The sequence below is a fragment of the Salminus brasiliensis genome, chromosome 23, assembly GCF_030463535.1.
Source record: "Salminus brasiliensis chromosome 23, fSalBra1.hap2, whole genome shotgun sequence".
Classification (NCBI taxonomy): domain Eukaryota; kingdom Metazoa; phylum Chordata; class Actinopteri; order Characiformes; family Bryconidae; genus Salminus; species Salminus brasiliensis.
In genome coordinates this window covers 12060309-12075325 of record NC_132900.1, presented here as the reverse complement: position 1 = coordinate 12075325, position 15017 = coordinate 12060309, and the positions used below count along the sequence as shown (strand labels likewise).

The 15017-nt window shown below is 39.5% G+C and overlaps 1 protein-coding gene across 1 annotated transcript in view; it reads right to left on the bottom strand.

Annotated features, from left to right (window-relative positions):
• LOC140545532 (receptor-type tyrosine-protein phosphatase S-like) overlaps positions 1–15017 on the bottom strand; it is a 187556-nt gene that overhangs the window by 131231 nt on the left and 41308 nt on the right. The window contains exons 2-3 of the mRNA XM_072668328.1: positions 12243–12316; positions 1069–1212 (exon numbers count right to left, since the gene is read on the bottom strand). Coding sequence (XP_072524429.1) covers positions 1069–1180 — 112 coding nt within the window. The 5' untranslated portion in view covers positions 1181–1212; positions 12243–12316. The remainder of the gene's footprint in view (positions 1–1068; positions 1213–12242; positions 12317–15017) is intronic.

The window sequence follows — 15017 nt, the reverse complement described above, 5'->3', positions numbered from 1 at the left end:
TATTTTTTTAGTTTTAGTTTTGTCAAATTATTACTTGAAATCACCTAAATTGCCTATATCAAAGAAAGCTATTGCCACCATTTAAAATAAAAATAAATAATTCTAAAAGCATTAAGCTTAAAATAACAAGAAAGTATCTGAAAATATTATCAATAAAGTATCTCAATATAACGTAGCATCTCAAAATAATGAGATGGAAGACAATGTAAAAAAATGATTTTAATTTTAGTTAAGTATTTAAATTACTTTAAAAGCATTTTGGTAGTCCATTCATTGTGAAATTAATTAATATGGTAAAAAACTACTGCCATATTCAAATTGTGTCAAAAAAACAGCAAAAAATGACATCATATAACAAGATCTATATGGTAAGAAAAAGCTTATTTAATTCTAAGAGATAGAGAGACTGGGAAATGGTCATGTAAAAATAAAACAAGACAAACTATAAGTGGACTTAAGTGGACAATACGATTTAAGAAATTGTGTCTGAAGAAAGTGAGTTGGGTATGTGGTTTACACACAGCTAATTGGTGTCTGCAAGTTTCCATTTCTTGTTAACTCCATTAGCCTTCAGTGCACAGCTAAAGAAGCAAATGTCAGACACCAAGCTTGTCTCTGCTGACCCGCTACATTGTAGCTGAGAGGAAGCTTGAACACATTTTTTGTGAACTCTCAGTTTTAACAGACTCAGAGGAATTGGGAGATGGAGTACCACACGTGAGAGAAGACAGTCACATGGCTGCGATGGTGCTCGAAAGACGAGCATTGTCACACTCGTCACGTTCTAATAGATGCAGATTCATGTCAGGCAGGGAGGTTTTAATGTCAGGTGTTAAGCGCACATGCGTCCTCGTCAACCTTGACATATCACTCTCACCCTCGCCACCCTCAGAGTGGCACTTCAGCTACTTCATTAGCAGCATCTCCCATTGTTTCCATAACTACAATACAAACATACACACACACACACACACACATATCTATATATATATAGACACTACGACTTTGGATTGTTTCCCTACCAACAGGAGCCTATTAATAAAGCAGTTAAAAAGCTCAGAGACGTACATAAGGCATGGCAGGTGCTGAAGAACGAGGAAAGCAGGAAGGCCAGCAGGATCAGGAGGGCCGAAGGAAGCAGCCCAGGACGGGGTGGGCCTCCGCTGGGACGGGGAGCCATGGCAGGACTTCACGTATGATCGTCCGGACACACTGGAAAGAGGAGAGTTAACGTTAGTCTTGTTTGCTCTGCGTGCAATCTGAAATGTAACAGTACCAATTTTTGCAAATGTGATGTGATAAACAAAAGAGCCCATATCCAACATTTTCCTTGTATTTTATTTTTTATCTGGGATTTTTATCTGGGAACTGTAGTGCTTAAGAAGTATTGCTATGGTAACTGTTTGCCCCCACACATCTTCCAGCGACATTCTGCTCTTTTAATAACTTATTTCAACTCACAAAATCTTGGTGAATTGCCAATGTTCACACTTCCCTGCTTAATTAACTGCAGACTCTATTAACTACTTCCTGGGGCACTATATGGCACTAGATGGAGTAAACTGTGCTACTGTATGTTCAAATTAAATAAATAGAGACCCAGGTTATGGGGATTTGTTTTGTTTTTTTGCCTTTGTACCGCACTCGAACCGTAAGGTTCAAACCAAACTTTTGTGTACTACTGTTTCACTCATAGCAGATATTTGTAAATGTAATTGTTTTGTTTTTTCACAGAAACAGGGAACACAGAATGGGCTGTTTTTGCATAGACATGGACATTGAGACATACATAGACATATAGACATTGCGCAGGTTGGGGATTAATGAAAGGTTTACATACTACATCATAAATTATAGAACCATGATATTCAAGAGTGTAGTTTAAAAGGCCTCTTAAAAACAATGATTTTTTAAAGATGCACCAAATAAACAGTTTTATTAATGGAAATTAACCATTTCCACTGAAACTGAACAGAACTAATAACTAATCTGATCAATAAGCACACAGAGTACCATAGTAAAGAAAAGAGAAGGCCCACCGCAGGTCATAGCTGCAAAAATATATTTTAGTTATCATGAAGATTCACTGTAAAACATGTACCATGTGTTTACCTTATAAGTAACTGCCCTCTAATGACGTTGGTTGTTGGGCAAAAACATTGTCTCTCCATAGTTTGGACTAAATTTGAATCTGTCAGTTGTTCTTTACAGTGTATCAGAATAGCATGATGAATGGAAATGCTCCAAAATGACTTGGAATACAATCTTTATACATTCCCTTCTATTGAAAGTGAAGAAGATTTTTTCCTTCTCCTGTAAAGTTGCTGTTTTAGAGATTCAAGGCTTTTGCGTGTCAGCAACAATTTATTTAATTCACTATTATTATTATTTCTAACCCTAAACCTAACACTAACTGTGTTCCTATCCCTAATCCCTAGACTGAAGTTTTCAGCAGATACTCTATAATCTAAGAATTTCTACTTGGAAAGGTTTTAAAAAGTAAAGAGAACAAAAAATGTTTATACAGTTATTAGGAATGGATAGTTCCAGGGTATAGAGAATATTCACAGCTGAGAGTGAGCCTCTCTAGTATAATTCACAATACTGGACTGTAATAAATGTCCATTTAAAATGCCAACAGAGCCAAGTCACATGATTGTGCAGGGCATGTTAAGTGCTGTGAGCCTGTGGCCCATCAGTAGCACTACAATTTAGGCCTCTTCATGAAATTAGCAGTGATGACTTGCTGGACCTGAAAAGCCTAAAAACTGAAATTATCCCTCTCAGAGTTGCTGCTAATCACTGACTTTCACTTGAAACAATACACACAGCACAGCAGTTAGAGCCAATCCAATTCAAGAACAACTATATCCTGTCAGAAGTACTGGGATATTTTCTCAGACATGGGATGGCTGACATTTAGAGAGCTGAGTGTCGTCTGAGGGTTGTACAGCTTTTAAGCTTGTCAAAAGTTTTAGCCCTGTTTGTATAGACTGGCTACATGATGTTGAGCTCGCAGCTTAAGATGCTAGGCTACACTAAAAAAGGTTTGATTCACTTGATGCTAATTGGTACGACTATTTCACACAAACAAAATACAGAAATTACTTAAACTTATTATAAAATAACAGAAAAATGGACCATGCAGTTGTATGCAATCTAGAGAGGCTTATCAGTATTGATGGATGTAAGGTCTGGGGCTGATTTCAGTACTAAATGCTGGGTTAGATCTCAGAGGGGGGAAATTATAAATCAGATCAAATCTGGAAGAAATCTATTTTGGCTAATCGTGTGTGATGTGATGTTGTTAGCTGTGTGGTTGTGTATTTGGTAGTTTGATATATGATACTTTTAAGGATAATAAGTAAGAATATTCTAATTGTATCAGGCAATTCTCAAGACTTTGCTACTTGGATCTAATAGAAACAAGGCAGGTTGTAACTGGCAGCCATGACATTTGCCACCATGCCAATACTCAAGTAAAAAAAAACCCAGATCCAATCTAACCGAATATCCCACCGTTTCATAAGGCCAATTTGGACAGGATTCGATTTACATGGGGAGGTGGGAAATCTAACTATTCATGTTTCCCAGTTATTTGTCGGCCACTTTTATATGGACTTCATGCTCCGATGTCAGTACAGATTCCATTGTCTTTTACCTTCTGTAAAACGAGCCATAACAACAATTAGGGATGCACCAATACTACAATACACTTTTTCCTTTCCGATACCAGATTTTAAAGTATCTGCCGATACAGAGTACCAATACCGATACCAACTCTGACTTGAATACTGGATAGATGCTATAAATCCTGATATTTATAGTGTTCCACTTTTTATAGATTGTACTTTTTATATCTTATCCCAAATAAGAGATAACAAGCTTGAAAGAACAGTATTTACTGGTTGAGTAACTGCACAAGTTTCAAAACTATGAAAAAATAAAATTTTCCACAATGCAGACACACGTGCAAGTAGGGAATCATAAGTTTGACCAAACAGCTTTTTAATTGGTGTTTAAAATTCACATTTCAGAGCAGTGAAAAAATGCCAGTCTAGAAACAAAAAATGCTTATGCGGCAAATTCACATTCAGGTATACTTCTCTGTGTAAAAAGGTACTAAACTTCAGTCTGTGGCCTTTAAACAAGCTGCTAGAACTCATCAAAAAAGTGATAATGTTAAAGTTTCATTAAATCTCTGTTTAACAGTAATAACTATTTATGGCTATGACTAGTCACATAAATTTGGTTTCATAACAAAGCATGCAAACAAAAATGTAGCGCATCAGTAGGTTTCATGGTATCAGTGCTCTCCATTCTCGATACTGTGTGTAAGTGCAAATGTCAGCGCTGATCCCGATACTGTATTGGTATTGTTGCAACACTAAAAATAACCTCAGGTTACTTTAATCCCATGCGAATCGACATGTGGGTAAATATTCTGCCATATCCTGCGGAACAGGAGCTTTCGCGCTAGAGAGGCATTTCTTTGATTGTGTGCAGCACAGTCATTGTGTACTGTGTAGCGTAGCCTATAGCCTACATACATGTTCTGAACATGTTGCTGCTAATTTTCAGACTAAAATTTCATCATTATTAAGCAAAGTCTCATTCATCTTATTCATTTAAGCTGAGATTTCTTATCCCGCACAAATCGGTCATAAATTTTATTATACCCAGTCAGGGCTATAAAAATATAAAATTAACAGCAACAACAACATAATCTAAATGTAGTTATTTTTACCACAAACTGAGCCATGTAAGCCAATTTCTTGTTGGGTTGTCTAGAACATCCCTAAGACTTCTCCAACATTATAGCAGTTGCTACACATTTGTGGGCAGCGCATGGATAGATCAATTTGTGACTGCCGAGGCACATAATAAATCAACCCAAATTGCATTAGTGCAATTATTGCATTTTGCAGTAATAACATATAATAGGTAGGGCTGTAAGCGTGCAAAAGACATGCAAAGATTGGTGGGACACTGTGGTTCATTTTGTGCTGTGTTTAAACCCTGGCTGCTAGATAGACCTCTGTCTGCTGTCCACCGTTCTGATTGCTTTCCAGATTTTCTGTATATGATGGTTGATGATTTTTATACTATGAAAGTTCTCCTAAAATGTGACTCATTTTGCTTGCTTACAGTATTACAATATATCCCAATATACTGAATCGAAATCGTAACCCCTGTCTCACCAGGTTCATACCAATACACTGCCCTAATAATAGTGCTTCTGCTCTGTACTTTGTGTATCTTAATACTTTTGGTGGTGTAGGGTATGGAGGTATATCAGAAAAAGCACATACACACACACACACACACACACACACAAAGACAACACACAGCATCTGCTCTTACCAAAAGTGCAAACAGCTACAAAGTACAAATGTAGTACTGCCAAGCAAGGCAGGAAATATTTTCCCATTATTATGTAATTAAAATCCCACAATATTACGAACGAATTGCTTACTACCGCTATTCCGCCTGTAATGAACAGTCCACTCTGAAGCGAATCTATGTGTAAGTGCTGTGGAACACTCTGACGTTGGTGTAATGCATTGTAGCATTAATCTGTAGCACTTGGGCTACCATTCGACTATAGCGGATATGGATTTTTTACGAGGGGGCCCATTAATTATTGAGAAACCTCCCAAGCAGTGTGTGTTTTACTGGCTGGCCTTCACTTTAGGTGCGCCGAACACTAGAGTGTGTCTGAGGCGGGGGAAGAAATTTTTCACCAAGAGGCAGAAGATTCACCCGTCCAGCGGCGCGCTGCAGAACCACCCCGGCGAGGAGTCAATATCTGCACGAGTAAAATCGATTTGGCTCATTTCTGGGTGTGTGCAGGTGCGAGGGCCAATGAGGCAGCATCTGATATTACCTCCATCCAAGCATAACTCCTTTCTTTCTACTTGTGGACAGTTCAGTTCCGATGAATAACACTGCGAGAGCAGTGAGCAGGAGCCTGTTTAAAGCAGGTGACTGTACAATACAGTGCTGTGCAAAATCATTAAAAGCTCCTTATCTGGGCAGTAGTAGAGTTTATTTGCTCAGTAAACTCTATTATTATGATAAATACAAATAAAATGAATATAAAACGTTGTGGTTTTCATGTAGCATTATGTATAGCTATCATCCAAACACCTGGTTTGGTAAATTAGTACTTAGTAATGATGTTAAATCAGGTGAGCTGGTGATGGAACTGAACACATCCACGTGCTGGCCGGGGGTGTGCAGCAGAAGTCAGGAACCTGGCTCACAAGATCTCAACTACTTTCTTCAGCATGAGAAATTCTTGTTACTTTTTATTGCAGTTATGTTTACCTGCATCTGGTCTAATGTGATCTGATGCTTTTTACCAGGAAAGCACTCTCAGCAGCTTCCAGCAACGTATTGCTGAGATAAATGCTTTAAAATAATGGGCTTAGGCCCCTAAAACCTCTGCACAGTACTGTAAGTTAACAGGCCTCTAAATCATAAATCACTGGAGGATACATCCATATGCAGCCCTCACCAGGACCCACTGTCCATTACGATTTGGAATTGATTTTTGCCAGAATAGATTCCTCTAAAAAGAAGAAATGACATCAGCCTGCATAAGGAAATGACTAATACTACTACTAATAATTAATAACCATGCTACTTCTAATTTCCTCCTCAGCCTTTAATCATTGATCAGTGTCTATTACTAGCTCCAAGATGATCGAATTACCGTTGAGTTGAGCAATTACTCTGGTGGGCCACTTCTTTGTTTTCTGAAGGCAAAATGGCATTACCCTGCACAAGAACTGACTAATAACAACAAAGGACCCATATCATGGAAATCATGGTTTGTCAAATCTGCCAACTAGTCTCCTCCAATATATGCAAAGCCAGCCACCGCCTCTTTTTGAACTGCAGCTGACATGCTCGGAGGAAAGCCCCTGGCTCCCCAGCTCCATTGCACCAGCTAACAGACGCCTGTGCTGGCCAACATCACTTTAAGAGTGATGAGGAAAGCGAGCACCACCTACCCACCCTGAGAGAGCATAGCCAATTGTGCTCTCTTGGACTCTGACCACTGATGGCAAAGCGGCATGGAACGGGAATCAAACTCATGACCCCAGAGCCACAGTTGCAAAACTGAGACTTCATATTTTCAAGTCACAATTTGCTCTATGTGGATACAAATGCAGCTTGATTACCTCGAAGGCAGACAAAGAGAGGATGGAAAATGGACATACAGAATGATAGAGTATAGAATATAAGTGGACCTCGGGGGGAAACTAAAATGCAAGAAAAATGTAGGATATGGGCATACATTAGGATATTCCTCTCCACCTGATTTTATCCAACATGGCTTAATCATATTATAGATATTATAGTTATAGAAACCTATATATAGTGTTACTGTAATAACACTATCTAACAAGTCTTTCTAAATGCATATGTAGGTTAATGGCATTGGTTAACGTAGGTGTCATGTAGCCTTTTGAGCCACTGTCCATTACTATCAATTTGGGACTGAGCAATAGTAGCATTTAAAGCAGGCTGATGGTTTAACTGGCCTTTATAATAATCAGCAGTGGCCACATCCGTATAAAATTCTAACCAGGAGCCAGTGTCCATTACTGGAGCCAAGCTAATCGATTTGGAATTGATTTTCAGCAGAACAGGTTCCCAAGACTCACCTCTTGATTTTCTAAAGAAGAAATGCAGTATGAAAAAGGAAACAACAAATCATCACAGTTATTAATAATTTTCTGCTGCATTCAGGATCACATCGGCAGTTTTTTATTCCATGAGAGGAAACATGGTCAAAAATAAAGAGGCTGTTGATTATCCTATAATCATCTGCCATCAATTTTACCAGAACTATTACATAACAGAAATAAAATATAGGCTAGTTGTGCTTGCTTAGAATATATCTTTGCATTGCATTGCAAAGCCTTTAGCATATCTACACTAAAAATTCAGTTAATTCAGTCAGCTAAAATGTGAGTGGGACATACACTTGTCACTGCAATATTTTTACATTCATAAAAATTATGAATTCTTCTTTTTAGGGGCAGATTGAGTGTAACATAGGGTCAAACATATACATACAGGGTAAAAAAATATACATACACCCACTTGGATTATTAATTCAGTGGTGCTGAAAATGTTGACTACATGATTGATCATGATTGACTACAAGATTTTCTCGGCCCATATAAAACATGTTTGTATGACAGCACTCATTATTGTGCAATAGGAAAGTCTAATAGGAAGGTCTGAGGAGCTCAGTGCCGATCTGAGCAGGATGATTGTTGATTTACTCAACTTTAGGAATGACGTTTGAAGCCAGTATAGCAACTGGAAGAAGACCTAAACTGTCACCTTCAGCTGAGAGAAAATGAGTTCAGATGGTCAGCAACTACCCAAGACCCACCAAGGCACAGGCCTGCAATAACCTAAAGGCTGCTGGAACACCAGTGTCACTGTCTGCAGTCAAGTGAGATTTACATCGTCCAAGGAAGAAGTCCCTGCTCCAAAACTGACACTTCAAGCTTGACTACAGACTACAGACTACTTGACTACTGACTGCAGCTGATCACATGGACAAAGACAAAGCTTTATGATGGAAAGGCGTATAGTCAGATGAGTGGAGGTGGAGGTGTTTGGAGGTGTGAGAAACCCCAAAAACACTGCACCAACTGTTAAGCATGCGGGTGGTATCCCCCATGCTTAACAGTTTTTTTCTATTCAAGACATACATTGTAACTCATTCAGATCCTGAAAAATAAAAAAGTAATCGTTAATCATGACTCATGATCACAATTTAGCTTCAGTTTGTGCTGCATCACAATTTGCATGTGCATCCTGCTTTATCATCTGGCTTCATGGCTCCAATTAAGCCAAGACACTTTAAAATAACCTTTACAACCTCTACTACTCATTATACGCCATTATTAAACATCAGGATGGACACAGCTATATAAAATTCTAAGCAGGCAAACCAATCAATTTGGGATACATTTTTGCCAGAACAGACTCTTATGTGCCACCTGTTCATTGGAGGAAATGACAACAACCTAAAATAGGAAATGACTCATTACTACCACAGATTTTCTTCAGCTAGATTTTAATAATAAATTAGTTGGATACACGAACCAGAAGACACACTGCCCATTGGCCTACTAGGGTCAAGCTAATCGATTTGGAATTGATTTTACCCAGAATAGATTCCCATGTGTCACCTGTTCATTTTCTAAAAAGGAAATTACATCAGCCTGGACAGGAAATGGCCAACAACAACAATACCAGCCTTACTACTTCGATTTTCTTCACTCGTAAGTCTAAATATAAATCAGTGAAGAACACAATCCTGTTTAACTGTTACTAGGAGCTACTGTCCATTACTAGCCTCAAGGTAATCGATTTGGCATTGATTTTACTAGATTAGATTCCTGTAAGCCAACTTGTCATTCTGTAAAGGGGAAATGACATCAGCTTAGAAACAGAAATAGCTTCTAACTACTGCTGTAAAAACTGACTTTCCCTGTGGGATAAATAAAGTGATCTATCTATCTATCTATCTATCTAACTACAATACTAGTAATAATAATACTACATTTAGTCTCCTGCCAGATTTGAATAATAAAGTAGAACGCTAGGCGTCTGCCATTTAGAGGATGTGGGCTGTGGAGCAGTGGAGCTGAGTTCTCTAGAGTGATGGAGTGGAGTTTGTGATCCAGAACTAATCATCCAACATCATTACCTGACCTCACTAATGCTCTTGTGTCTGAATGCATTGAAATCCTCACAATAATGATTCAAAAAGACAGACATCAGCATTTTATGGCAATTTGCAATGTTACCACAATTGATTGCAACAATTGTATATTGTACATGTAATGTTACAAATGTCATTTTTAAATATCAGTAACTGCTGTTTTTGTTCTGGCTTTGATGAAAACATCCCTGATGGCACTTGAGGTTCATTTCTAGAAGTCTGAGACTCCATCCACACATTTCTGGATGTTTTTAAAAACTGAGATTTCTGTTTTCGACTTCGGTCCACACAAAAACACAGAAAACAGAGCTTTAAGTCCTAAAACTATGTCTACACGCAGATATACAATGCTCTATTTAGATTTAGAAGCTGAAATTCATGGCTTGCATTGTACATAGATACATTTAGGATTATACAAGTTAAGGAGGCCTTCATTACGCTAACAAAGCCAAACAAAACCTTTGTAGAGGGATCTTATAATCTCATCAAAAGCAACACCAAAAGGTCTAGAAGATCACTAGAAGACAACAAAAGTAGATTAGCACTGAATTCATTGCTTGGTGAAGAAAAGCCTCTTCCCAACACCTAGTCAAGTCCAGGGGGCTCTCAAGGAGGTAGGTGTATCATACTGGGGTAGATACTGGCCATCAAAATTTGGCCCTTTGGCCCTGGTCAAAGTCACTCAGAATCTTCTGCAAGCCCATTGTTCCTGCTTTAACACACCACCTTCAACAACTGACTGTACACTTGACTGTAATATGTAGATCCCTTGATAGGAGCCGGTGTAACCAGATAATCAATGTTATTCACTTTTAATGGCTCATCCCTGAATATAAAATTCTAGCTTGGCATCACTCTCCATTCCTAGCCTTAAGGCTAATTGATTTAACATTGATTTTCACTGGAACACATTTCAGTGTAGATTAGAAGTATGTAGAGTAAGTCCTGTTTTCTGTTCGCCCTGCACTCGCCAGCATCTGCATGACGCTAAGCTCTAAATCCAACATGGCGGCTCGGCGCTCCCGGCTTCGACCCTGATTTGACTAGCCTGACCCCAGCCAGATGTCGAAATGCTGTGCGATCCACAAACACAGTTAAACAAAAGACCACACCGCAGCAGATGCGGGCTTGACACGGTTTTGCAGGGCGGACCATACGTTTTTACCTCTGTTCGGGTTTAGCTGCGCAAATGCACAATTAAAGGGAAAATCTGGCTCGAATCGTTAATTAGCAGCACAGAGGGATTGTTTTGACACAGGTGAAATGGGTGCTTGTTCTTTTTGTAATAGCCTTCCACCAGAAAATCAGAACAAAAAAAAAACACAAACGCTTCGGCAAAGTGCTCTACTGAAAATGCAAATCGTGCCCCTTCTGCTACTTCATCAGCCTGCAAAACGAGCAGAGGCATTTCCCTTCAAGCACGCTGGCTGAATATTATACACAATCTCACGCACATGCAGACACAAACACCAGGTTTGCCTGCTAAAAACATAGCTGGCCTTTTGGTATTTCCCTCTCTTTGTGCTGTCATTTCTAGTTAAGTATCACTCAACCTCTTTTGAGTGACTGTGGCAGCTTCATGTTACACACCGAAAGCTGAATCTGAGCTCCAAAAGACACCGCACCTCCAAAAACACAGAGCAGTTGGCGGAATATCATCATCAGATACACTCAGATAGACCTGGACATATCAGATGAAACCAAGATGAACTAACTAAAAGGAAGGGTTCATGATCCAAAGCATGCCACATCACCTGTCAAACATGATGGAGGCACTGTTATGGCACGGGTATGTATGGCTACCAAAGGTGCTGGGTTGCTGGTGTTGATTGAGGATATGACTTTTGATAGAAGTAGCAGGATGAATCTGAATGTGCAAAGAGCTCAAATTCTGTCGAAAGCTGCAAAAATGATAGGATGGCGCTTCAGAGTCGAGGCGGATAATGACCTGAAACGTACTGCCAAAGCAACCCCAGAGGATCTTAAGGCAAAGAAATGGAATGTTTTTATAGGCTGAGTCAGTCAACTTTTTACTTACTGAAGATAAAACGGAAGGCCGAAAAAAAACTGACAAATAAAAAGCAACTGAAGGCGGCTGCAGTAAAGGCCTGGCAAAGCATCTCAAGGGAGGCAACTCAGCGTTTGGTGATGCCCATGGATTCCAGACTTCAGATTTGCATCAAATACTCTTTTCTAGTTATTTTAGCTTGTCCAATTACTTTTGAGTCTGAGGAAATGGAGGAATGATAGCAGCAATTCCTCAATGGTTAATGATATGTTCATTGTTAAAATGAAAAAGTGTACACTTCAAACCCTTTGACATGGTGTACAGAAATAAAATGATAAAAAAAAACTGCTTTACAGATAGAACTGCACATAAATACACAAATACACGTTGTAGTCATACGCATAAATACACATGAAAGAAACACGCAACACACAAGCTCACAAATATTTAAATAAATAAAAGGCAGATACTGACCACTCTGTCTTTTTAAACCCGTCTCAGCTTCATGTCCTGCTTCTGGTAATCCTCAGCAGTATGAACCGGTATGCCTACAAAAAACAGACAGGAGACAAGAGATTAGGGAATTATGCAATGCAGAAGCTTTTCCTGAGGAGTAATGTACAATACTGTAACTACAGCAGCAGTTCCCCTATTGTCTGCATGCTTTACATCCAAGCCTCATATTGAGAAATGACTGTCACAATGAATCCATTAAACTCAAAGTGACGAAACTGTTTGTCTGATTTAATTGCACCTTCTCAATGAATCAGCAGCATTCTTTTCTTCTGGTCATGTTCAGCCATATAGGCACGTTTATTATATTAAAAAGTCATATTTTAAGAGCTTCTTAGCTTACAGTTTCTGTTTGTTGTCTGTACTCGAGTGAATAAATGAGTAATCTAAAAAATGATAGATTACTCATTTATTCAGGATGTTTATTGCATTAAGAGAGGTGCAACCATTCGCTGGTTCGAATCCCAGGTCATGCTGCCTAGATCTCTCCAGGTGGGTAAATAGGTAAATAGTTTCATATTTTAAGGCTTACAGTCCATTTTTGTATTGTCTGGACTTGAAAAATTGATTATTCAATAGATCATTAAAAACTGTTAGATTACTTAATTATTCAAGGATGTTTGTTGCCTTAAGAGAGCTGCAAGCCTGCAGGTCAGTGAATTAGAGCCAATTACATTAGTGGACAAAAAATTGATATGGACACTGGTCAGTCCTACAAAACCCAAAAACCTGGAAGACACAGAAGACAACAGGCAGATAATCATGAAAATCAATCCTTGGTAAAGGAAAACGTCTTAACAAAATTCAGTGAAGTCAAAAGTCATGCTGATCTTAAATTCACCTTCTGGTAATGCTCAGCCAGGTGAGGACATATTTTTGTCTGGATTTAATTTGAGCAATTGATTATTCAACTGATCATTAAAAATCGATAGATTTACTCAATTATTCAAGGGCGTTTATTGCATTAAGAGAAGTCTAACCATGCAGGTCAGTGATTTAGAGCCACGCTGAGCTCGAACAGATGCTGCTGCCTTTCTTAATCACACATATTCAATGAGCAAACTCCTTCACATAGATGTAATTAAGCACACAAAATGTACAGGGCCCATCTGCGTCGTATCAGCCGCAGTCTTATTACTGGGCTTGTCTGAAAGGAATTTCGCGACACTTTAGAGAAACTGTCGGAGACACGGTGGGATGCGTCTAAATGTCTATGCTTTTTCAACTCCCCCCTTACCGCCACCACCACCACCACCACATCTGAAGCTGTTATTCATCTGTGGTGCATTGAGGCGTGTCTTGTCTCACTGTTGCCTTGTCAACCACTTCTCTCCCTTGCTCCCTCGCTCTCTCTTTCTCTCCTCCTCCATCTCTCCATCTCTCTCTCTCTCTTTCTCTCTCTCTTTCTCTCTCACTCTCTATCTCTCATCTTCATCAGCCTGCGATCTGTTTGTGCAGTCCACAGGCTTAGTCCATGGACCTCTGGGAGCGTTCATTTCCATGACAACCGCACCGAAATCCAGCCAGCCAGCATGATCTCCCTGCCGAGGCAGAGAGTGACCTTAAGCCTGGGCATGGCTGAGGTTAGCAAGACCAAAAAGGACGCTGCAAATCGGCGTGCAAGGCGGTTTGAGGGCAGCGTGACTGGGTGGAGGTTAAAATACAGGGTCAACAATGGTCAAGCAGTTAACAGTAATATGTGGACTTGCTTGAAAGGATCAGTGTCAGGCTGCAGGTCAACGTGGACGCTTTGCATGCAAAAGGATTAAAGGAATACTCCGACGTTTTTCAACCTAATCTCTATCTACTGCGTCTGTAGCGTGCAGACGGCTACCACAAACAACTATTTTGATGCCGTGGCAAGCTGCTTCTTTACCGGCCCGAACTAGCTCCATTTCCAGTCAGCTGGACATTTAACTAAGTGCAGTGAAACAAGGTAAAATAGCCACAAGGTTCAAATATGCTGTAGTATTTAAAAGTATCATTTAAAGCGAAGGCAATTATCATGTGGCACTATCTGACACTCTAAGTATCCAGAGTAAAAAAAGATTCAAACTAAACTAAGACAGTTATTGGGGGTAACTGTAAGGTACTGTAAGGTTAACTGCTAGCAAAGCAGTCCTGCACATACAGTCACATACAAGACTTGAGTGGCATTCTTTAACATTAGCGCTCTGACTAACAGATGCTGAAGGTCATGGCATCTGCAAAGCGGCAACCAGAGACAGGCAAGTGACACACTTAGGCAGCACACATGGACACAAAGCTGCTTAGCGAGGGCGGCAGCAGCATATTGCGCGGGTGTTCAGTGTTAAATGGAGCTTGCGCCGGTGCAGATGTGTATGAAAATGACACTAATGCTTAACAGCTGAAAACAACAGAGTCGGTTCAACAAACAGACACACTTTCACCCTGAGCAGAACAAATGCTAGCAAATGCAGACATGCTAGTTTTCCTTTCCGCTAATTCAGGAAACAATGTAAGGCTTGTTTGATTTTTCCCCTGTGCAGTATATGGTTACCATAGCAAGGCGTATATTTCGATGGACAGATACTGTACTAGAGCCTGACTGATTTATCGATTGGCCGATAATATCAGACGATACTGATGGCCAACAGTTTTATCAGTACCAGAAAAATAGCACGGATAATACCAACGTTTTTGGTCATAGCATTGATGAGATTCTGCCATTCAAAATAACCATTAGTGTTGGACACAGGTGGAATTTGGCCTCCA